At 29.8% G+C, this 27485-nt stretch overlaps 1 protein-coding gene across 1 annotated transcript; it reads right to left on the reverse strand.

The window, feature by feature from the left end:
* On the reverse strand, positions 1-26681 carry LOC108557099 (D-beta-hydroxybutyrate dehydrogenase, mitochondrial). Its single transcript, XM_017913484.1, has 4 exons — positions 26181-26681; positions 17017-17337; positions 406-801; positions 1-273 (listed from the first exon to the last, which is right to left on the reverse strand). Exons 1-4 carry the CDS (start codon positions 26493-26495, stop codon positions 112-114), a joined length of 1194 nt encoding a protein of 397 aa, XP_017768973.1. The 5' UTR covers positions 26496-26681; the 3' UTR covers positions 1-111.
* Positions 26682-27485: the final 804 nt, after the last annotated feature.

Here is a 27485-nt window from a genome sequence, read left to right on the forward strand (position 1 = left end):
GGAGAAAAACTATAATAAAGAAAAGCCACACAACATGATAATTAAATGCAACTCGTTGTCGTCAAGTTGAAGAATGAAAAGCTTCTAATGTGTACATTTCGATTTAAGTTTCTATTTCTCGGAGTAGACGATGTCGTAGACGCTCCTCGGTAGGTGATCGGCGACGAAAGCTTGGATCTTCTCCTGCCTGGTTACCGGGGTGTACTTGGGCAATGGGAAAGTCCTGACCACCGAATCGCTGAGGGCTCGCAACACCGAAGACATATCGGCATCCTGCAAGCACGGTATATTCATTAAAACAAGTTGTACGTTATCCAATTAATTCATGTAGCCAAGTGTAATTTGCTTAATAAATTTATGCGAGTTGGCGGCGCATTAGTACATTCGTATTTATTAGTACGTCACCTGGGCTTTCGTGAATTTCTCCAAACTTCTGACAGCCGTTTCGAAGTAGTCTTCGCCATATGTGGACCTTTGTTCTTGGCTGAGCTGCGACCACATTTCGATAGCTTGTTCGCGCATGTCCTCATCGGTCAGCCAGGTGCTGCCTGAAGTGAATTCACCTGGGGCCACGACGACGACGTCAACACCTCTGGTTCTGAGCTCTTGTCTGAGGCATGAAGCCTGCGCTTCGACGGCAGCCAGGAGGGCGCAGTGTACACCCCTCACAGCACTGGCTACCCTGCATAAGCCCGAGGTCATGAAAACAATCCTTCCATGTGCTCTCCTGACCAGAGGCAACATCACTTGGTTAACGCGAGTCGCCCCCAAAAGGTTGATGTTTGTTGATTTTTTTATAACCTGAAAACAATATTTACATATAATTTTTTATTATATATTTTCACAGTTGATTTTTAAAAGTTTATAAATGAAAGTCATGTGCAGTTGATCTTTTTGTGTGTTGGAACATGGGCATTTTAGGCATATTTTGCTTTTTTATCACCAAAAAATCATAGCTGGTGATGAAAAATTACAACAATGTTGAACGCAGAAAAGATAAGATGGGCTAAAGCATTTCGAAAACCGAGTTTTAGACTTCTACTATATAATTTCATAATTAATTCAAGAAATGTACTAAAGAAATGTGCAGCCTCCAAATTGAGTGATTGCCTTAAATTGAAGAGGCCAGAATTTTGTTTCACCATGATTTCACGAATTATTTCAAGTTTTATGATTTGCCAAAAGCTATTACAGCTTCTACCATTTTCTCCAAATCTGCCACACTCCGATAATTACTTATTCGGATCTTTAATATGTAGACAGCAAAAACAATAAGTTCAAATGAGTCAAAAATCACTTTGTTCAGCAAGCAATGATTGCTCTATTAGCGTGGAATCATACCGTTACCAGAAAGATGGTATATATAAGGTAAAGTGAAAATAAATGTCATTTTTGTTATCTTTCAGTTATCATGTCGTTTTTGGTATCGGTTAAATTTTATGAAAACATCTTGAATCCTCGAATGTACTATAAATGGTTTCAAAGATAATGACACTTTAAACTCATTGGTGGAGTCCGATCCGCGTAATACAATTTAGGTATTGTCATAAGAGCTTGCTGGTCCAAGTGAAAGTGTAAAGTCTTGGAAAAAACATAGAGAAGAAATTTGGGTGTCGCAGGTATTTGCAGAAAGTATTAAAACAGCGAATACTCATCTGTTCACCTCTGAAAACCATTGAAAAATATTTTGGGAGTTGCAGAAAATCAGAATTTTACGAAAGAGGTATTAAAGAAATGCTTATTCTGTAGAGGAAAATCATAGTTATTAAACAGAAAATATATAACAAAATAATATTGTACAGTTTTTATTTAAATAATTATTTTATCGCATTGAAAAAAATGTCAATTTCCGCTTTAGCTTATGAAAAAAAAACTAAATAACTTTCAGAACAACGTTATATGTAGTTCTATAACTATATTGATTAATTAAAAACTATGAACAATGCTATTGAAAAACGTATTTTACTTCAAGTTATGTGAATACATCATACATTAAAAATATAAATAAACAATTAAAACGATTTCAACAAACGAAGTGAAATTTGTCTTAATTGTAGATGCATTTGTTGTAATACCAAGTGTAGCTGTAAACTCGACAAACAAAATAAAACGAATGTGAACACCAGCACGGAAGGTGATAAAATTGTTTAAACGAAATATATATATTTATTATTCGAAATAGTAAATATTTATATATTTTTATTGAGTAATAAATTTGATTGTTACGTGATATATGTAAATAACGATACAAATTTCATTATTAATAAACAAAAGTTATTTCAAATTATATTAAAAATTCTATTACATATTTGAAAAATAACACTTTTCTCCTTTATAATATAATAACTTATTACGAAATTAGTTTGGTCCTTGGCCATTTCCTAATCAATAATAATTCGTAAATATTTTTTATTTATTATTTTTATAATGTTTAGCTTGAAAATAATATAATTTATAGACATTCTACTACTATATTCATAGAATGAAATGTTTACTATTTAGTCATATGTGCGAGCATAATTTATAAGCCCTTTAATATAATCTTAGTTTTATATTTTATATACTATAAATATGTGTTTCGAATTAAAATTCCAATAAAATATTGTATAAAAATTAATTCTCTTACGAATTGTAATTTAAATGATAATTATTTATTTCTTTCAGTAAAATTAACTGATTATATTAACAGACACATTGTACAAGAGCTAATATTTATAGCATTCTCTAAACTTATGATTTATATGAGCATATTTCAATTTGTAAACAGAAAATTAAATTTTAACTTTGCGATATTGTAGTAAAATTAATTTCGCTGGCATTGAAAGCACGTAATTTTTAAAAGGAAATTCATATTGTGCCACAGGATGCCGACTCTAAAAGGTTACCGTTTTACATTTCCTTCTGTAATATTTTTGAGGCAGATTTTCTTATTTCTGGATAAAAGCATATTATATTATGAAAAATTGGTTTATACATGATTATATAATATAGTTAATTATTAGATTTTTAGAACTTTTAAATATAAAAAAATTATAGCAATCAATGCAAATGTTTTTAATATATTTTTGCTATACAATTGCATGTTCAAATCAAATTGATAAAAGCAAATTATTTAGTAATGTATGTTGCGATGTGCTCTTCATTTAATTTGCGCAATATTCGTATCTTCCGAATACACAAATGCAATAAATAAATGACAATTTGCATGTGTGAAATATTCGCGCCGGCTCGACTTTTATCTAGGAATATAGTGGATTTCTTTGGGGCTATCACGAACGTAGAGGGAATGTCGTATGAATGATAGATATTTTGAAAGTCGAATCACGGAATATTTGCGCCAGTCCGGATTGAAAGCCCGAGGGCGGCCTCTGACGATTTACCACGCTGTGCTTTGTTGGATTTCTTGATTCGAGCGGATTTTATGTACGCAGATACGATTAAATCCTTGCAGCTGCAACGATTCAAGAAACCAAAAAATGAGGAGTTATGTGAGACATAATTATGGAATGTGTGGAAGAAATGCTTTTACTGAGTTTATTTTCGCAATGTCGCTATATTTTTAATGATAAAAATTGCAGACTCAGTGCTTGAAAGATATTATAAAACACAGCTTACGCTACAGTTGGATGTTTAAGCACATGATGATGTTGGTACACGTCAAAGGTTTTACTATATCGGATGGGGCCTACTCGTGATCTTCACTGCGAGCGGCTCTTCAGTTAATAGTATGTAGAATGTAGAATGTTCAGAGCTGTACAAAGAGGAATTGGAATTCCGCTGCATAATATACATTTTCATTATTCTTAACTTATTCTTAGATATTCTAACAGTTGTTGAACTGTATATTTTATGAACGCATTTAGACCATGTATTTTTACCTTACTCGCTACTATTTTGTACAATTGATGCAATTCATTGTCTTTTCAGTAAATTTTGGTTACCAAATTTACCATTGATTTTCAAGTCATCATCGAGACTTGACTTGGCTTTGGAGATGAGAGCATAATATCAAACTTTCTTTCTCAGGACGTCTATTTAGGATTGCATTACAAATAACTCATGTTTCAATTCAAATAAAGTGGGCCAAATCCTAGAAGTACTGCAATACTAGGCTAACCCTTGACAAAGACGCAGCAAGCTCCAGTCCTCATCCGATTCCAAAAATCAGATTAATATACTGGACCCGCATGCGGGCCGTATCAGATATTAAGCTGATAAGAACAGATACTACACTTTGATCAGAGCTCAATGAGCCATGAAGCGATAACTAAGAGGGGTACAAATTCCATTTTGACCATCAGGAATGTACCATTCTTCCGCAGAAAGTTTGCAAAGTGCCATCTATTGGCAAATGATTTTGCGAGGACCTTGTTATTATAATTGACTCGATAAGTTAATAGAGTTCAACTTATATTTTGATATCTTTTGTTTTATGTATCAATGATCTTTTGGATTACCATAAATATCAATTCATGATTAAATGAATAACACACAACTTTATTTTAAAAAAAATCTATTTTCTTTTATATAAGTAAAAATACTTGTTAAAGGATTAAATTTGATTAGGTTACAATAATTAATTTTAATGAACAAGAGAGATGTGCAAATAAAAATAGTCGTAGTAATATTTTGTATCAATGATCATAAAGTTATACATATTTAAGTGGTCCAATATAATGTATATAATAATAATGTTTAATTCATTAATGAAGTTTAGTTAGCATTAATTAAAGTTTCCAATTGTTTAAATATTTCATCATGTACGTGAATGAACGTATATTGCTCAATATTTAGTTAAAACATCGACGAACGAAAACGGTAAATAAATATTATAGCATAATTAAAATGCGAATGTAATATTTAAGGCCGTTTACAAAGCGCGTTTATTATTACATTTTGCACAGTTAATTAAATTAATTTAAATTGTTTAATTTAAAAAGAATAATATTATATTTCTTGTTTGATTTCATTCTGCTTGATTTCTCCAACGTATTCACAACATCTATACAAAATAAATGTATAATATATATTGTTGGATAAATTAATATAATTTAAATTTAATATAAAAAAGTTTGTAAAAAAAAAATAATTTGACAATAAGAATTGACAAGACTTGTTTTGTATTACATTATTTAATAATAAATATCATATGTGAAACAAATTGTTTGGAAAAGAAAATTATGTAATTTTTTATATGGAATACGAAATCGTCTGAAATGGTAGGGTCTCATCCTGGAGTAACCGTCTTAAATATCACGGTTAAAACTTTACGCCAGGTAAGTATGCTTTTTTTCCTTCAAATTATAAACCATTCATCCCAAACGCATGTGCAACTAATTTGCAACGAACTGAGTGATTATAATTCTGTATCAAATTATAATCACATGCCATTACAATTTAGTAATACAAATTCAACAAAGTATCATTGTATTTAGTTATTATTTAAATAATATTGGAAAATTACTATTAAGTATAATTATAATAATCTCGTAGATTATTGAAGTTACATATGCATGAAATGTCTGTTGTTGTAGATGGGATGGAATTCTGGACACAGTGGAATATTGTCTGGTGTTGTCGTTGTGGAGTCTCAGTTGTAGGAATTAAATAATTATTTTGGTTTTACATAACTTTATTCGTTAGTTGGTCTTCTGCTGAGACTATGCTCGTCTTAGGTTTTTATGAGGCTATGCTTGTCCTCAAAAGTTCTTCTGAGGCTTTATTAGTCTTTAAATGTTTTACTGAGACTCTATCAGTCTTTGAAGGTTTTAGTGAGACTAATTCTAAATACTTATTCTACTTACAAAGTTTATTCTTATTAATACGGGGTGGGAGTTGTGATCGGGAGTAGGGTTTGTATATATTGATGATTAAGCGTTTCCACGGGATTCGGCCTTGGTGGTTTTGTTTATTCTAAGACCGGAACAAAATCCTTCCTATGCATTTGTTTATATGAAAAAGATGATCGATTACGATTGTACGTGTAACGATCATAATGTGTTTATAATAAGGACTTGAATTCGTAGTAAAAGTATAAGAGTATCGATGGGAATGTTTACGCTTGGTCCTCTTTGTTTATATTAAAGTGTATCGAACTGGGATCACGGTAAAGATTCTATTATGCTGATGTATATGTTTATATAATAATGCAACTAAGAGACGCCGTAGTTCGTTAATACAATATATTAACAATAATAATAATGGTTGGACATAACACTGTATTAATGATATTTAAAAAAAAACGAAATTAAATAATTTTGATACATTCATTCCGTTTATATTATTTCTCTAAATAGGCTAGCAACTGAATCAGCAGTATAGAAATTTGATAATTTGATTAACGCTGAAACAATCTATGTTAAAGTAATGTTTTTTTTGATTCATAAATTTAAAATCAACATTAACCATATTCTGATTTAGTTAGTTCCACGTTTTAATTAATCTAGTAACAAAAATACGTACATGCCTTTTTTGTCACGCATTCTTCCAAGTTTTAAAGCATTAAATTTAAAAATATGAAGCAGACTGTGGTCAACAGCCATTTGAAATAATATTTTTTTTTATGTATACAATAAATTTTAATTTCTTATGAATATGAAGCTTAATGAAAATACGCGCAAGTAATTATATACTTTTTTATATACGATTTGCTATTATGCACTTCATAATATCCTGCATTATCTTCTCCAGGCCAGAGTTAAGCTCCTTAACGATTTTCATTTCCATTTGCGAGTGCATCAATTAGCATATACTCGAGCCGAGTGTCATTTTACAGTTTCTATTTTTTATAATTGCGTTTTGCACGTTTAATATAATTTATAAAATGTAGTCCCTTAGCTGCACATTAATTGATAATTAGTTGATATTAAGATTATGAAAATATTCTTTTTTAAATACTGTAACGTTGTAATGTTGTCATCACTGTAAACTACGTTCCTCCGTACAATGATGAATCCAGAATTGCGGTGAGACTAGATCGAACCGTGAAAGAAGACGGTTGAGGACTCAGGTAGAGAAGATATTTGTGTGAGTCCAGATCGAACAGTGAAAGAAGACGGTTGAGGACTCCGGTAGATAAGAGATTTGTGTTCTCCAAGAAGACGGTGTTGGTGATGTAGAGGAGCCGAGGCCAACCGTTGGAGAAGAATTGCTATTGAGCCAATACTTGCTATTGAGTTCTCAACAAAAGGAAGTGCCTTTCCAAGTCAGGGACTCACGCCAACCCGGAAGAAGAAGATTTTGTTATTTGTGCACGATTTCACCCGTCGTTTTACAATACATCTAAATGACAATTCCATGTAACAATAGTTTTTATATCCTAATCTTAATTATTATCAATTTAATCTTGTCTAAACTAAACTATTCAAATATAATTACTTTTTGTGACTACTACATTAAATATTATTATTATAAATTAAAAGAAAATAGAATTTCCTAAAATGTTTTTGATCTATTAATTACAGGATAGATTACGCATTTTTGTGATTATTTATAATTATCAGTGTAGTTGCAGTAAATAATGTTTTTGTTTTGATTTGAAAAAAAATACACTTATTATGAATTGAGTTCTGGGCTTGACACTTTGAAAACGATTTGAACAATAGTTTAACAGCAATAAATCTTCTTAATTACATTTTAATTACTTTAGTTGATGTAATGTAGGTTAGATTTATCGTCTTAACCAGAAATTAAATAACTAATAATAATTAAAAAGATTTATTTTATAATTAAATAAAAAGGGTTATTGACCACAGTTAAATAACTATTTTAATGAATTTAGATAGAAAAATCAAATTTTAAATAGGAACTAAATACATACAAAAAGTAATAACGCAAAAAAATATTTTTTTTGTAATTTTTTTCATCATTTATATTTGGTTTGTTTTGATCTTTTCAAACCTATAGTGAATCATCAGTCCAAAGCCGCACTATGATAAATATTAATCTATACAGAAATAATTACTTGATATTTTAGACTTCATTGTAATGAAATATACGGAAATGTGCATACCCTTATTAGACTACACTGATCTTAATATTAGACAATTTATATTGATCATAGATATTATTAAACATCTTTCTTGGCTACAATTATGACCAAAAGGCTATCGACCAAAGCCTTTCTGTCCGTGATCATAGATAATATTGCTGTTTCAGTTATTTCCTATGAATTTATTTATCATCACTCTTTCCATTTTTATCAAAAATAACTTCATGCATCATCATTTAACGCCATAAATAACATTCGGTTGAGCTGACTCGACTGTAGGATTAACACTAAAGGGTTTTGAACTGAATATATGACGGATGAAAATCACTGAAAATCTTTTCGCTTCATGTTCATCAAAGCATATTTGTAAGCCATGGAATATCTACCCTCGCCCGCATCATCTCGTTAGCTGCCTTATGCATAACGTACAAAAAATAAAAAGAATTTTGAATTGCTTAAATGCATAATTCCCGTCATTAAAACTTGCGAAAGGACCATTTAGCAAGCGCTCGAATAAAAAAAAATAAAATAAAGAAGAAACAAACAACTGGAATGAAAAGAAAAATGTGCACGACACAGTAAATAACTAATTTCACCGAGATGGGTGGCAGTGCGAGAGTGTATAAACTTGTCTTTGCATACATAAAATTTGCGAGGTGCATTAATGTTTTAAACAGAAAACGTGCATATATAACACCAGGAATGCTCTCACTCGAAAAGCGCAAATTTCGCTTGTATTCAATTATTCCGCCTACCGAACAACATCGAATCGATTCTGAAATATGCAGTGACACGAAAATTATAAATTGCTTATGTACATGCTAATAAACATTGTAAAAAAATGCAACATCTGAAGCGATAAGCAAATATCTGCTGTGAGTGGGAGTGCGATAAAATTTGCAAATTTCTGGGAACGGGGATTAAGCCTTTGGCAGTCGTATTCTCGTGGGGTATCAATGTTTTATTATTGCATTAATTAAACCGATACAACTCGAGCTACGCAACAACACAACAATAATTATTGTTTACGTTATTCGGGACATCATACCAGAAATCCACCCGAACGTCGATCTCGTTCACCCACCACCCACACTTCTATTTCCCCAGTATATATATGCATCGCATTGTATCCGCCCTGATGCCTGAATTTAATTAACAAACTCGACATTTTGTTACTAGCGCCTTTATTGCTGAAAAACACGTAATTCAATTAGTCAGGCGTTTTATTTTCACACCTGACGGACCGGAGTCAGTTGTAGTTTCACGCTCTGCTAATTGAATTCGGCTACAAATCTGTATCAAATTCTGATACAATTTTCTGAATTTTAATTAGCTGTCAATGCAAACAAATACTCTCAATTATTTTAAGAACTAAATACAGTGGAACCTCGCTCAACGAGTTTAATCCGTTCCAAAATTTCCGGATTTTTACTCGTATAGTGAAACATATTCAAAAATATACGTAATATGTGTATACAAGTTTTAAAAATGATGTATCAGGCGAGTAATCCGGAACTTCTCTTCTCATCCTCTATCGTTATGCGAAACTTCGCTCGTTAAGCGAATAATTTTTCTTACAATTCATTTTGCTTGTTAAGCGAGGTTCCACTGTATCTCTATATCTATCAATCTGAGTATATCAAAGAAAATATATCAATACCTTGTGAAGGTATTTAATGAAGGTATTGAAGGAAATAATAAAGTATTTATTTCATGTTTTTATAACTTTTGATTTGAGTAATAAAAGTTATACTTCTGTTACATTAGACTAAAATATTTGGAAATGTCTGTTGAATATTTATATTTATATAACTTAAAAAGTAATGATTATCTAAATTTTAATGTTATTGTTAAACGAATTTACTAAATATGCTACATTTTTTGTTACATAAATAATAAAAACTTATACTAAATTTTATGTTCACTACATTTCCATTGCTTTTATTTTAGTTTTTTTCTTAGTTTTTGAGACGAGCTGTTCTAAATGTTCTTCGGCCGTTTAATTGGAACGCGCTCCATTCCGGTTGGCACTGTGTATGCAGATTAAGAATATCCCTGTCGAGTTTAGTTTTGTGAATAGTCCAAATAGCGTTCTCGAAAAGGAAAGGTTTTAGGATTCGGTTGCCAACAATTCCTATTCATAAATTCAATTATTGGGTTTCCAGTTTCATATATACTAAATAGGATGTTTAATTATTTCTGACGAATTTACACATCGAAACATAGACTATTATCTGTATATTATATAGAGTTTTTTATCGTAACTCGATTTCCTTTATCGCGTTTATTCAAAATATTATAACACTAATGCTTTTTAAAAAACAGTGTGTTACTATTTTGAAACTATACAAATATAAGATAACAAACATTTTTATTTGAAATATAATTACTTTCATCTTTATCTACTATTTTTGTTGTTGTATTGTACAATTTTTTCTTAAAAACTATTTTATTTTTTGTATATAAAAATTTATTAATATTAATTTTATTGTTACATTTTCAATTCATTGACAATATGTTTTAAGTGCTTCTCCTATAATGTATGAATAAAGTTGTATACATGTAGAGCAGATACGAGATTGCATTTTAAATAATTAAGCGCATGGTTCATGACTAAAAATTGCAATTACACAAAGTGTAACAGGTTTTGAACATAAAATATTATGCAGTTGGCAAAAGTGACACTAGTTTTTTTTTATGAACTATGAGTGTAGCTGTACAGAAATATTACGTTTGAGCAGACAGAGTTTCTCAGAAAATATAATTCGGAGCAGTAGAAAATGGTTATGTTGATTGTTGGCTTTGAGTCGTACAACCCCGGTGTTAAATGTGTATGGGAGAGCATACAATTATTGCATCCGAGCGCGGGATCTTGCAATATATAAGATGAAGCAGTTAGGGCGGTTACCATATACACTATAGCATGCAAATTACGTTTCTGTATCAAGATCATAATGTGTTGAATTAATAATGTCCCATGCATTTACCAGATAAATTGTAACAAATGGAAAATTACGTTGTTTCGCACAGTTAATTCAGTGAAATTTTGCTCATTTAGACTTGAAGATTAAATTAAAATATATTGTTTATGAGACAGAGACAGAATAATATTTATTCTTCATTAACAAACATTACCTTAAATATTTCAGATTTTTTTTATATGAAAAAAAAATAATACATTTAATCCAATTAGTAATTCTTATTTTGTATATTTCTAATAACTTATTTAACTTGAAGTATCGATAGTAGCGAAATATATAATCTAAATTCTTTTAATTATACTTAATGTGGCTCTTTTAGATTAAGTGCAGCGATGAAAAGACTAAAATACAATCATTTATGTTTTACAATGTATTTGTTTTTCAAACCGGCTTATCCGGACTGATCGAAGCTGTATTTCATTTTAACTTACCACTTTTTATTCTGTCTGAATATTGTTTGACAAACAAGGAATTCATAAAGTCAGATCTAATTTGCACAAATACAATATCTATCAAAACAAATATAATCTCCTTGACACAGAGCTTTAATAAGCTCCGAGTTCAAACGTGATTTAATTAGATGCACCTAATATTACAGTGAACATGAATGCAGCTTATTATTATTTTTGTGTGTGTGTGAAATGCTGAAGCCCTTCTTATTAATAGCGTATCAAGACACGGCCTGCTTTATTAATTTCTGGATGCGATCAGAGAGAGTTATAATTGCAACAATGTCTAGTTCGTTTATAGAACGTAGCTCCTTTTTGAATTATATTGTTTCACGTAGTTTTATTTACTTTACGATTTCTAAGAGGAAAGTTTAATTAAAAATATATTTATGTATGTGCTCTGCTCAGGCGACAACCAATTTTACGACGAATGGGAATAAAACACCGACGGCTGAAATTAAATACTTACGAGTAAATTCTGACAGTAAACTAGCAACTGTAGTAGAAGGTCATTTCATAGTAATAAATTTTGGTATTTGTTAAAATTTGTTTTATATAGTATAATATTTTCACTTAATTAATAATTAAGCCATTATTTCAGAAAGTGGTATAAGTCCATTTTTGGAAAAAACGAGTTTATGGTAATTTTATTGAGATTCAATTGAGTACGATTTCTTGATAAAGTAATCATTTTTTAGCTATAAAATATTATCGCATTTTTTTTTGAAAAAGTCAATCTAATAATTATAATGAAATCAACTTTTTTATTGCAATTACTATTGATTTTACTTCAGTGTGCACTGGTCTTTAACATATATTAGCTGATTTTGTTTTATTATACAAGAAGAAGTTTTGATTCAGATGATGAAAGCAGTTTGAGAAATATTAATTCAAGATTGCTCCAAACTAAGAAGAGGATAAGAATTTTGGAATTATCAGATTCAACTACTGACGAAGATGACGTTACTAATTTTTGATCACATTATGAAAATTTTTCATTTTTTTAATATAAAATAATTCACAATAAACTTGATTAATCGTGGATTTACATTTCTTCATATTAATTATTATTTTTTTTAAATATGTTATTATTGAAAGTGAACCTAAAAAAACCTGTATTTTCTTTAATAATTATTATTGCATAATAAAATGTAACTGTTTTATACTGTAAAAACGTCACACGACTTTATTAACGTTTACCAATATTTTTAAATCGATTCAAACGCAAACCCTTAAATATCTCGATATATGAAAATATGTACTTATACCACTTTATAAATAACGATTCAATTATGATTTATTGGTCAGAAATACTCACAAAAATTGCGAATAAAATCAATAAACAAAATAATATAAATTGAAAAGAAATCAATTTTAAATATAAATAACACAATGCAAATTGGAACACAAAATAAAGTAACAATTTGATAAGCTTAAATAAAATGAAAATGCAAAATAACTAATGAATTAATTATTATTTTTATGTATTTAAACATTTTGTAATTATCATATATATTTTAAATAGTATTTATAAATCAAAATCTGTATTTACTAATTCATTTTAAGTTTACATAATTATTGTAATCTCTAAAAAGTAGTTTTGTTATAAAAATAAATAATAAGAATACATAATTGATGGATCAAAAAAGAACTATCAATATCCACATCGTTCCTTGTGAGTTCGTTTAATGTTAATGTTCTTCAATAATTGAATGCTAAAATGTTTGAAGTGCTATTTCCATATATTTTATTAGAGTAAAGAGGTCTAGGTGATCGATTGCCATCAATATTCTAGGAAACAGTAATGCATATATCATATTTTTAGTGCTTCGTTTTAAATTCCTCCGTTACGTGTACTCTGCTAAATTGTATGAATTGTATATTATGAAAGTAGTATAAATTATTATTTTCTTTCCAAGATATTTCGGGATTAGTATTTTAATTTATTTAGTCAAAACGTAAACCTTTTTTCTACTATTATTTTTAACATCGGTAAATGTATTTTTTTTTATTTGTAGCGTTATATTGATGTGATTTAAAATACTAATAAATTTGTAATAATCCTGTGAGATTCTGTAATTTCACATTTGGCGCATATAAAGTGTGATCGATATTTTTAATGATATCTTTAAAAGATTAGGTATTAGGTATTTTTCACCTATTCAATAATTAACAATTCGAAATCAATATTTATTTTCGACCAAGACGCCAATAATTTATAAATATTTCAATAAATATATGTTATCGGATAAAATTGAATAAATTGTAAATTAACCAAAAGAACTTTTAGATAGTGGTATCAATGTTATTGAAACATAAGTCTCGAATATTGGATTTTTTTGTTTAAATATTTACTTTTATTATATATTGACCATTTTGGTACAATATCTTGTTGGTAGTAGCATGGTGGTAGTACTGAAGCAATACTTTGTTTTATGATAGTTTAACATTGCTATATTTTTAAATAGGAAAATGTATAATACTGTATACAATTTGGGGATCTGTAATATATTAATTCGATTTGCATTATTTCTTATGGAGAAATTCAACCCGAAAGTTTAACAACTTGAAAATTAAACCATCTACTGAAACGGATTGTGTTCTAAGTTTGTGGGTCTACTATACATGAGAAACTTTAATATAAATTTGATAGAACAGTTTTCAACAGTGTTAATGTAAAAGAGAATAAAAAAATGAATTCACCTTGCTTTGTTTGAGAATTTAGTATTAGAATAGTATATGGGGTAATACGCTGGGGAGAGAGGAGTTCGAAAGCTCTTTAGAAAATTAAAGTTAATTCTGCAGGAAATTGCAAAACAATTCGCGCGTTCGGTTTTCGCCTTCCCGGAAATCTGATGTATGGCAGATAAATGGGTGCGCTCAGGAAAACCAAGTCCCCACAGGAGCGGGAAAACAATGGGGCAGAGGATTGATTTCCATGTGCATGCAGAGCAGACAGAGGAGGGTGCTAGTTGAGCCGAGTCAGCGAACTACAGCAACTATGTACTTCCACACTACACTGACACACAATATTCTTCGTTATGTAATGGTAGGAGGAGTGGTACATAGGGCCGAGAGCGGTTTGCATGAAAGGGAGGACGAAAAGTAACTAGGCCTGAGTACGGACTCCTGCCGCTCGCAATTAAAATCAGGTCACAAATTCAAAAGGCGTAATAATTAAATTTCGGTTTCCGTTACAAGGAAGATAATCGCAGCAGTATTTGGTGAATTGGATTAGTATTATTAGTAGGACGGATCGTATATTGCGACATTCCCCCTAAACGCCCACGCGAATTGATTATATGCCTCGTAACATACTAATATGCAATACGTTGCATTGCGTAACGTTGTTGCGGCGAATTCCAATTTCGTTTCGTTATTAATTGGCGGCGCGACCGGTAATCGGCATTCCGCTATGTTAAAATGTGATCCTCGGTGTACCTTAGCGACTATTAAATTGTGATTTGTTGCTTGGCTTGGTAACATTGTTATGCACTCATTTGTATCATCTAAATATATGGCACTCAACCAAAATTAGTTACAATACCAACATAACAATTGCACCATTTTAACATTTTACCACTTACAACAATTTAATGTTCTATAAAAAAAATATGATCAACATTTAATGTATTGCTGAGTATACGTTATGTATATAATTACTATATAAAACGTAAACACAAATGGTAAGTTATTCAAATACTAATATAATTAAATCACATGTCACATTGTAACCTGACATTGACAGTAGATATTGTCAATGTCACCTTACAATTAATAATGTGTTTTTTATTTCATACTTTTTGACTATAATTAAACTTACATTATTTAAAATTTATATACATTGGTAGTTAAACTATCATATTTTTATTTATACTGAGATAGAGCTGATAGTTTTATCTATATAGCTATAAATCTGTTAATCTAACATTTTTTGTACCTTTCAAATTTAGTACTGTCATAAATATTGAAGTGCGGAAATAACAAAAATGATATATTTATACGGGATTGTCGTTTGTTTCATAATGGAAATGTAATTAATATATGAGATGTTGTTAATTTCCTTTTTAAAAACATTTTTGATTACATATTTTATATTTTTTAACGAAATACTGTGGCCTTTTGTATATGTGTTTGCATATATAAATAACTTATTAATAATATCAACATTTATTGTAACAACCGTACAATTACAGACAAAAAAGTGTGAAATAAAAAAATGCGAAGATTTTTTTTCATAATTAAAATGTATAATAAAACTAAAGTTTTAAAATGTTTATAACTATATATATACATTGAATTATTAACCCTTTATCGTCTAATGGTACATATAAGTACGGCACATTTCACTATTTAAATTATAACGAGACGTGAAATAGACGTAAATACTTGTAATGTAATATTTATATAGTATAGAAAAATTATTTGTTTAGCAATTGGAACCACCAAGTGAGTATAAACCTACATTCAAGTAATACTTGTCACTTCTGTGTAGATTATTTTTTTATGTTGTAATGAAAAGAAAATTTGTATAGTAGAATACCATGAAATAAGTTTATAAAATATTTTGTAATCTAAATTACTATAATTCACATATTATACGTATTAAGCTTAAAATTGCCCGACTTTATCAAAAAGTACCACATATTTTTTTCATTAAAAATAAAAACTTAATTTGAATGTGTTTTAAAAGAAAAAAAAAACACATTTTTTATTTCAACTATGTTCAAAAGGTTAAGTAATTAACAAATTGATATATATTTTTTATACATAATTTTATATTTAATTTCAATTTTTTTCTTTAATTTGTGACTAGTAAATAAACTTGAATATTTCTATAAAATCTGAGGTCAATAAAAAGTGTTTAATTCTTCCTTTTGGTTTTCCTTATTCTTACTAAAATATGTCTGCAAGTGAAGGTCAATAATTAAAATACATTAACACACAATTTAGATCTACGATCGTACGCATCGTTTAAATTTGGCAGCTGTCAATTTATATCTGCAATCTTAAAATTTAACTCATTGCTTTCCATCAATATCGGTATTTGATTGTACACAAATTTAGGAACATGTTTTTTTTGTACGTGAGAGCAAATTTTAAAAGTTTGTTACTTAATTTGCACTAAAACTATAATTCAATTAAAAAAAAACATATTAATTATTTACTAATAAAACATATCAATATTTAATAAATTAATATTCTTTTTTTAATAATGGGGGCTCCATATATAAAAAAAATAAATGCTCTGAAAAAAATAGTTTAAAAACTGATACCCTTCAGAAAAGTGTGTCACGCATCTTCTATGGAAGGAAAGTACTTTAGAATATATTAACCTATTTTTATAATACATATGTTATGATCTCGGAATCAGGAGAGAATATTTACATTATTAATTATCGCATTTTCACAACCGTTAAACCTGATTCTGGAAAGCTTTTTAATGGATTTCCTCCGCTCCGATTTATTAGTTGCTCCTTGGAGGAAATATATTAAAAATTGCGAGGATTTATGATTTTTAATTAGAGCGGTTCCGAGAATTGATTAAATGCGTCTACATTTTTTATATAAAGTTTTTTTTTCTTTCAAGTTTTACCTGATGGGGTATCCACTCGATCTCACCAAGGGCGACCCATTGGGCGCAATGGACGACGGCCCACAGTCCGGGTGCGCCATCTGGCAGGTGTTCGACGGCGTATAGGGATGCTGCAAGGATGTGAGTTTCATTGGCGACATCTAGCTGCAGGACGTGCAGACGGCCGGAGGACTCTTCTTTCAGTTCCTCCGCGGTCTTGTCTGAAGCGCACTGGAATCCTGCGAATACCGTGAATCCAAGCTCATCTAGCTGACGAGCGAGGGCATACCCTACTCGACTATCGCATCCAGTTATTAGAACTGCCTTTCCTGCGGCAGTCACCTGTAAAGAAAAAGAAAACAAGTATAAATATAAGATAGTTAGTGTGGAATAATATGAATTTCAATCGATTTTTACAAATTTAATTACTTAATATAGAGCCAGATGATATTTTCTCGAGAAAAGGTTAATAGTGGTGCGTAAAAAATATTCTCTTATTAAAATGTCTGATCTCTTTGAGCGTCTCCGTGTAAATCAATAGAATAAATATATTTTTGGATAATCAGTAATCACTTATAAATATGTTAACTAAAAATATACTAAAATATTATTTAGTACAAAATAATGTGCGCAAAGATAGAAATCAACAATCTTCTTTACTTTAAAAATTATCTGAAATTAAAATATTAACTACACATGTTGTGTTGTGTTATTGATTTATTAAAAAAAAATTAATAAACAACATCATTAATGTTGGTTGAATTATTTACACATTAGAGTGGAAATGTAATATTTTAAATAAAATGTATATTGATTTTGATGAAATTGTTTTGGTTTTATTGAAATGCATGTATACAATTTGCAATTCAGTGAAATATGAAATGAAAACAATACATATTTTGTTTACAACAAAATTTAACAAATGATATTCACAGTATAATGTAATATGACTAAATTTGAAAAAGTAACACATTTTTTAATATGTAAATTAATAAAAAGTTAATAATTAAAAATAAAATTTCTAATTTTTTCTTCTCCTTCTATGAAATTGCAATAGAAAACGATCAACATTATAAAGTAACTAATCAAATTGTCAAAATACTAATATTTTGTGCAATATTTGTTACTACAACATAGAAGAAGAAGAATAATCAACTAACAACGTTTTTTTTTCATTACCTAGTACCAGTTTGAACTCTTAGATAGACTAAACTAGCTTTCATTTAAAAAATAATACAAACATTTATGTTTTATTAAATTTATTCATTAATTTTGATCTAATATAACAATAATACTTAAACGGATGGATAAATAATACAATGATCATTGAAACAATAATAAAGTAGGTAATTTAATTAAAAAATTGATGTTACATAGTACGACTTTGATCAGTATGAATTCACTATAGTATAGTTGTTGTATATCTCTGTAGAACATAGTATTTATTATGTAACAAAAGTTGATTCGCTTTTCTATAAGCATATTTTTTGCAAAAGTTAAAAAAGCCAGTACATATTTGCGCTTTTCTTCGTACCATTCCATTTCCTACAAATGCATTTTCTCTCGTTCCCTCGAGTGCATTCAAAAATAATACAAGTTAACTTCCCACACAGCAACGTTCCATTCCGTGTGACGCCTATTTCAAAAGCTGCAGTAATAAAATAAAAACGTGTTAAAAACAATATTCGTTTCCGCCGAATTGCGTATTCTATTTGCGTAGATTATGGATAAGCATAATGCAAAAAGAAACCGGCACTTAAATCTAAAAATAATTGTGATCGCGCCAGATGACTCGCCAATTTAAAAGTTCAGGTATAAAGAAGAGGTTGACCCTAATTACGCGAACTCTTCAAGAAGCGAATTAATTTTCATTTCCTGCTTTGTTCGGTTTCAGGATGGAAATAATAATTGGGTAAATTCGTTGGTCGTTTGACAAGCGGCGCGTTAAGACACAAAAAGTTCTTTATGTCGGAAAGAGTGAGGGGATGAGTTGGAATTGCTTGTAATTAACGCTCGTCCTCACGGACCCGGGAGAAACGCAACGCACGGGCGATAGGTATAGGGCGAGGATTACGTAAATAAACAGGGAAAACTTTCTTCGTCGCGGATGGCGAGAGGGAGGGTTTGGTTTCCTGCGCCGCCTTTGAAGACTGTTTTGCGTAAACATTTGCGCGTCCCAAACCCTGCGGGCCAGGTTTCTTCTTTTAATTCGAAGAACCTACAACAAGCCCTCCCCCTCCGCCGTTCGTCCGTCCGTCTCCAGCCGCTCTTCGTCAAAGCGTAATTTGAATTAATTACTATACGACCCGCATTATTATTTTTATTTCGTATTTACATCGTTGCTGACAGAAAACATGCTAATAATATTTATTAGACATTTTTAAACAAATAAAACACAAAATTATAATGCGATTATAAGTTTGTATTTGAAGTACTCCCTATATTTGAATTCAGGTGTAGGTGCTAGTTGGTGCTAAAGTTAACTAAATATGTCAGTAAGACTGTCATAATCTCAAAATAGCTAAGCTCGTCAACCCAAACATGGAGTACGATTAGGTTTTCGAATTTCTACAAAACCGGTTTAAACCGGTTTTCGAATTATCCCCAAAAATAGAGACAAAAGGATTTTTACAACTTGTTTTCTTTTTTTTAACTTTAAACAAAATTTAAAATAACAAAATAAAATTTCACAAAACAAAACTTCTATATAATTACATGAAATTAGCACTAAATCAAATTTACTCCATAAAAAATCATGCAAATATATGAATAACAGAGTCATTTATCTAAATGACTAAAATATTATGTTATTTCTTATTTTTCTCAGAAAATATGATTTTAACATATATATTATTTTGTATCAGCAAATAATTATATTGGTCAGCGCTCCATTACTTGAGTTTTTGCGATTTTGTGTCAAAATGTTGTTTTTTAATCAAATAACTGGTTTTTAATTGAAAAAACAAAGCGATTTTCAAATTTTAAAAATTTCTTCAAAAAACGTTTTTTTGACCGGATTCTAACGACGTACCCTATTTATAACTAAATACATATACAAAGCACTATTCTTTCAGATATTTTTTAAGAAAATTAACTACAGCTATACCTTGCGTAGTGCGGCTAGTACCCATTACCAATATCGCTAATACCGCACTGTTTGAAACCGGACTCAAGTCGAATCGAAGATATAAACTAGAGCAGGTAGATAGATTGCTTTACTATACTATAGCGTACTATATTGAATCAGGTTTGAGCTAAGCCGCACTATGCGAAGTATTGTTGTACTATTAATTTAATTGACATTTTTATTATTCAATTTTGTTTTGCGTGTTGTTTGAAAATAAATGTGTAAACTAATTTGATAATAAATTCGGGAATTCACATTTCTTTTTATAGTATGTTCATATTCCTTGCCAATTGACGTTAGTAAGGTGATTCAGTGATAATATTTTGGCAACGTTGTAATTTAATAATAATAATATTTTATTATATACCTTATTAACCAGCTACTGCAATGACATTTAGTGGTATCAAATATTTAAATTGAATAAGTTTTTTTTATAAATAATAGGAATTTAACGAAAGCGTATACTTGAAATTTCTAAATTGGAGCTAAGACTGTCAATTAATATTATGTTTAATAATATTAATTAAATTTGATTTTATTTTGTTACAATTAAAATGTCAGGTAATATTAAAGCAATAAATACGTTTTACTTAAGTATATAATTGATATTAATATATTGTTGTAGTTTATTTAAAATTATATCACGAGGTGGCGTATTATATTTTTTTCTTAAGTAATTAAAAAAAACTAAATTTATTAATGTATTAATTAGAAAGTAATTGCGGATAAACTAATTTATCCAAACAAGTTATATCACTAAATCTATATAAACTGGATTGCTATACAAAAGTTTTAGCTAGAAATCTATATCTTAAAGACTGAAATGAATTACAGTTCTTGATATACCTTTGAGATTTGACTAATACCTCCATTTATATTATAATAACGTATTTGTGATAATTCTCAAATTATTTTATATAATTATAATTCTTAAATATTTTATTACTATTATTTAAGTTAGATTTATTAGTTTCATTTCAATTAAAATACGCAATATTAAGTGATTTTTTATGTATTCAGATTGCCAATTAATAGCTTATTTTGTTAGAGAATTTCAAATTATTAAAAAAATAATATAATTAGAGCAAAAAGACATATGGTCAATAGTCCTTTGTTGCAGATCAATTTGTTTTTTTTTCTTGTAATATTTTTTTTTTGAGCATGTAGTATGATTTGTTACAATAATAATTATTATTATTAATTTAATTGTGCATAAGAAATAAAATTAATAAAGTATATAAAAAAAATAATAAATTATAATTATTGCCCATTGTATTTAATGTTTTGTCTAACCTGGGACATGTTGATAAATTATAATAAAAACAACAACAGTATATTGGTTTAACGTAAATTAAATGTTAATTGTAAGCTATTCAGTATCTCTAAATTAGCCCAAATTATGGTCAATAAAAATACATAATGAATTAACAAACTTTCAATCAATATAAATGTATTAGTGCTGTTCATAAAGTTATGTTATTTTGTATTATATAAAGGCCACAAAATATACAAAAAACCAGTCAGAAAGACTTAACGGTGGTTTATCAACTGAAACTGGAACCAATAAAGATTTATAAATAAATAATAAGTTTGGTTGATTTAAAATAGTATTTGTATTCTATAAATGCGTATGATGTAAAGACTTTGTTACTCAAGAAAATCATCTCAATTCTATTATTGTGCCATTACACATTCCAATGAATATATAGCGAACAATAGAGAACTATCTTTGATTTGTGCTAATAACACTCAAAGTTTAGAAAGCAGTATCCCAAAGGTATGTTGTTCGAGTATCTGAATTGCTTATTGGAAAAGTTTGGCAACATTTCTCGAGTATTGTGTTGTCCTATTTCGCAAAGACATGACATATATAGAGGTTCTAGCTTTATAATAATTTTTACATATTTAATGATTTATATCTCATCAATTAACACTAATGAAATAATTTCAAATGTATACATATTAATTTTATTACGTAGTTTTACAAATTACATATTTTTAATCCGTTCATAATTAATGAACTACAATTATTAAATAATTTAAATAACCTCTACTTGATCTAATATGTTTAAATGAATTGTTAGTAAAGTGTTATTTTTATTAATTTATGTAATATTTATTTATTTAACAGCTAAGTAAATTCATTGATAAACAGAACAGTATAGAAAGTTCAATTTAGGAACAAAGTTTGTATATTTTGAAAAGTGTATTTCAAGAGTTTCTTATGACGCATAAAATGTTTACAAAAATGATGTCATCGATATTAGATAAAATAAATATTTTCAACTCAGTAAAAATTTTTTTTTGTTGGATTTTCTTATTTTTTCTGTTATTTTTCTTCATTCTATGAGCTTGATGCAACGTTCACGTTCGGCGGATAAAAGAATTAACGGTGGAAGAACGTAATTATTTGAAATAACATTGGTTTAATTTTAATAAAAGCCGAGATGGGAATAATACGCGGTGGAAAGGAAGGGGGGCGACGAGGGCGAAGATAAATAGAACGGAGAACTTCAAAGGGCGCTTGCGAAAAGTATGTTTATTAAAACAGAGAGAGAATGAGAGACAGAAAAAGTTCGAGGCAGAGAAAGAGAAAAATATAGGGAGACGAGTTTGATGATAATAAAATACACTCGATTTCATATAAAATATTAAAACACAAAGGGCGAACCGAGCGCGTTGCGTTTTATTTATCGAATCGGAAAATTGAAAGATGAACAGGTGAAACGGCAGTTCACTGTATTTATACTTCACTCGCATGCATTTCCGGAAAATCTCAGTCTCATTAAATTTCCGCTGTTCATTGTGTGAACGTCGAACCCGGTGAGGCGTTAATTAGTTGATTCTGACAGGACTGGGGCGAGATGAAACAATAATTGTTATGTCAGGCACCCACGTTCAATTTATGACTGAACTAAGCACAAAGCATTGACACATTAGTCGTTATACGCGTAACAGAATTGTGTATATTAATTTATTTTACACACTAATTAAAGCTATGTATTAATTAAAGAGAAATCTCCCATATGGCGACAAAAAGTGATATAGCATTGAAAACCGCATTCGTTTGCTGAAAATTTGGTCGACGCTGGAGGGTATATGATGTGCCATCTAAGCACTATGTAGCCTGAAAATGCCCAGTTCACAATTACAATTTAATAACAATACATTAGTACAAACCATAATATTCTCGACTACGGTATTTTTTATATAATATATGTATATAACTTACTAAAATAAAAGGAAAACCTGCAACCTACAACATAATCTGCTATAACTAATTCAATCTTTTTTAGTCAGATGGAATATCAGTTGCACCATGATTTATATTATACCTTAATATTTTACATAACGAAAACAAAAATCAACAAAAATGAATATCATCGTTGATCTATCTATTTTTTAAGACAAAAGAAAATGTATAAATGTTAAAAATTCCCGTATTCCCCTTTACACTCTTGCTAAATAAGTTTGGAATATATGGCGAAATGTCTACTAATAAAAGTTTGAAAAATACTATTTAATAAATTATTTAATTTAAGGAGAATTGATATAAAATACTTATGTTACGGTAAAAGTACATAATCGGTAAATGTATACATTGGTCGGTAAACTTACATTAACCCACTACTTCCGGGAAATGTATACATGTACCTAATGACGTCATATAGACCAGTGATTCCCAAAGTGGTCTATATCGACCCCCAGGGGTCTACGTCTGCGAAAAAAAAAATTGGGGGTCCATGAAATGAAAATGGGGGTCCACAATAGTGGATCTCAACATACACTGATAGTACCTATTTATTTACATTATACTATCTTATAATATAAAGATATACACATTATTTATAAAAGTACCTATGTAGTAAAAAAAAAATTATATATGTTTTTAAAATTGTGTAAGTTGTAGGATGTTTTCATTCACTTTGTAGTCGTAATACATTTTGAACTTGTAAGAATCTGCACATAATGATATCATGTTGTTACAAGCATACGCGCATAAACATGTCCCAATATAAATAATAATTTTACAAAAAATCAATATCAGGTAAGTTTGGGAACCTCTGATATAGACAAACCTGTATATTTCTTTTTGTTAATTTTGAACGTTTAACATTTAATTGTTTCATTAGTAAAATTAAATTCAAGAAATTCCTAACGACTACTACTTTCTTGCAGCAAAGAAATTATCAGTGGTCGTGGTCCGTCCATGGTTACACATGAGACTCAATGTACACAGCATCCATGGATGCTGTGGTTGCCAGTGCTATATATCTATTTGTTTCTTAACAATCATTCCGAAAAGTCATCATTATTCAGTACTTGTATAGGTAGGACAGGGCTTATCTATTGATGATTTTCCTAATATTGAAATATATCAGTGTAAGGAGGGAGGGAGGGAGGTAGTGATGACAACAAGGATTTGCAATAAATGCAAAACTGTAGAATAAAACGATAGAAAAAAATGTGGAGCTGCGAAAAGCAACTAACGTTTTTCTGTGTGCAATTTAACTGTAATAAATAATACATAATCGTTTAAACTAATATTGTCAGAAAATAGTGTTTAAATAAAATAATAGTAAATAAATTATTTTAATCACACATTTTAACCTTAATATACAAGTGTATCTCATATTTATTATTTTACTAATTTTAACTTATACCGATATAATTTGGTAAATGTATACATTTATGTATATATAAATGTATATATTTACCTTATAAAGTCGGTAAAACTGGTTTTAGAATGTCAACTTTTATACGAAACCGGTTTTGAAATTTTAACAAAAAATGAAAAGAGATACCAATTCGAAATTTGATTACGGAAGGGTAGATATATCGTGGACCTAGTAGACCCCAGTTAGGTAGCAGATTAAAGTATCCATTTTAAGATTTTTAGAACGTTTTTCTATTTAGAATAACCGATATTTTAAAACCGACAAACCCTTACTAAGCATTGCATATAATTAAATTCTAAGATTTAGCCCGTAAGCTACTAACAATAATGCACACCTCTTCATAAAATGGGCTGAGTGGGAAGCAAAATTACCGCCCCCAAATGTTGTGCACGGGATTGCCCTGCTAACAAACCAAGGTTCTACAGCATAAAAAATATTTTTCAACTATTAACCATATGTCTTTCCATTCATACTAACATACCAACTCTTTCCACAGCAAACTGAATATAGCTGCCCTGCACATTATATTTTAATTATCATAGTTTCCACTTAAATTCCTCAACTAATTATCTTTAATAATATTATATATAAATTTATTGTGTTAAATAAATTGATTATGAAAATTTCCAGTTCAAGGATTTTAAAGTAGACGCATAACGACAATTATCCTGGTTTTGACTAATAATTACTGGATTCGTAATAATTTCGTCTAGTATCCTTAAGCCGTTCTCAATCAATTCAAGCCCTTCGTCATCTATTGATCAATTCTCAAGCACTCTCATTCATAAAGTGGGGTTATTTAAATTGATTTTATTTTATTATTTATTATCTAAATTATTTGAAATAATTAATATAAGTTGATGTGTTAATAAAATATGCTTGAATAATATTTAGAAATTATAATAATAAAAAAATAAACGAACAGTATAAATCTTCTTGCCTATTGGTTCAAAAGAAGGTATCTATAATAAATGATGAATAAGAAATGCGATGGATGGCGATGAAGATTATTTAGATGATTTGGGTAATAATAGTTCAGACAGTAATACAAAAAATGACAGTAAGGAGACAACTTATAGTAATAATAAATGTAATTTAAAGTTTGTGAATATGTTTGTATAATAATATTTATTTCTAAAAAATTGTCTCATAAATTTGGAGTCTGTTTCATAGTCCGAAAAATAATGTAATTCATAAAAGCACTCACATAACGTGAATGTTTTATAGAAATGAGGCATTTTGCATTTACCGGCATATGAGTCAATAATACTATTTATATGACAAAGTAATATTTGTCAGGGATTAGTTGATATAAGCATAATTCTTTTATCGTCACTGTTGATGATGTATATTTAAGAAAGTGAAAAATATAGTATTACCTTTAGATTATGGTAGAATAATACGGCTGCGATAGTGCTAATTGTGAACCAGATGAAGAGGGTAAGACTGGTGACCTGTGAGATGTGCAGGGTGTTGAGGACGGTGCTGATGATGATGGCAGCAGCCTGGCAGAAGACAACCGGAAGGAAGCAGCGGTCAAGGATATCCCACGGCACCTCTTGCTGGCCAGCCGAAGTCGTGGAGGAATGGGTAACACCCACTGAGGACCTACGTCTTCTCAGGTCACCGGCGTTCGAGATCGCGATCGCGGGCAGCGTCTTCAGGGAAGCCCTACGTTTGAAAGGGCCGCTCATCTTTTCAAAAAAAGCTGTTACCGGTGTCTTTTCCCTCAAAATTAATGCGGACGGCAGTCGAGCACCTGACGGACTGTGGTCGTGGTCTGCCAAATTTCTGTTCCTCGTCGTGGCCGCTATTTTTGGCTTGCTTGCTTGGAGCTGCTGTTGCTTGCACTCTTTCTCTTCTTGCTGTTTGTCTCTACGACGAGTGTCTCATAACTTAAATTTAAAATCTCCGGAATTATTCTGTGCTGTGGTCCACATTTTTGCCCGAAATATGCATCGAATAACTTTCGCTTTCGGCTGGACGTTAGCACATTTGAAGCGCCTTTGTCGACGAACATCAGAACGAGAATTACATTAACTTTATTTATTTTGCGAATTTTTGGTTTCGTTTTTTTTGCTAATCAAACGCATTTTTTGTTTTCAATTATTGGAAACCATCCAACCTTTCCATTGAACGTGTAAATAATTGACTAACCTACTTCGATTTAATTTTGGATTCTATTCCTGATAATTTCCTACACGTTCCTCCGTTTTTTTTTCTGTATAGACAAATCGATTATGCACATTATTTTTATTTAGATTAACTTAAATTAGTTGAAAAATACCACAATGATCCATTTATATATTTATTTAAACTTAAATTATAAATAATTTAGTATATTATTAAATAGTTCGCACATTAAAAGAATTTTAAAATGTAAGTAATCAAATTTATCTATATAAAATAGGGGCGACTAATAGCCGAATGGTTAAGTCGTCCTACCCACGAGCTAGTGGGCGCACGTTTAAATCCTAGCCTTTGTGAGCCGTCTTGGTGCTTGCAGCAATAGGGCCATCGTTCGTCACATATGGACAGTGAAATAAATAAGGTCCAGCATCTGGACCTTCAACCAAGTCGATGGACAATGGCAGTGTTAAGGATAGCAGCAGATTCACAGTCAAAGGAAATAGTGAAATCGCAGAACATCAATATACTACTGAAGTTAACCTACAAGACGACAG

The sequence above is a fragment of the Nicrophorus vespilloides genome, unplaced genomic scaffold, assembly GCF_001412225.1.
Source record: "Nicrophorus vespilloides isolate i.1.1-1 unplaced genomic scaffold, Nicve_v1.0, whole genome shotgun sequence".
NCBI lineage: Eukaryota > Metazoa > Arthropoda > Insecta > Coleoptera > Silphidae > Nicrophorus > Nicrophorus vespilloides.

What these genes read in the sequence shown, in the direction of transcription:
- LOC108557099 (XM_017913484.1), bottom strand. Translation starts at nt 26,495, where the DNA reads ATGAGCGGCCCTTTCAAACGTAGGGCTTCCCTGAAGACGCTGCCCGCG. An exon ending in TCGAGTGGATACCCCATCAG is followed by an intron (nt 802 to 17,016) that starts GTAAAACTTGAA and finishes TATTGTTTTCAG; the next exon opens with GTTATAAAAAAATCAACAAA. An exon ending in AGAAATTCACGAAAGCCCAG is followed by an intron (nt 274 to 405) that starts GTGACGTACTAA and finishes CCGTGCTTGCAG; the next exon opens with GATGCCGATATGTCTTCGGT.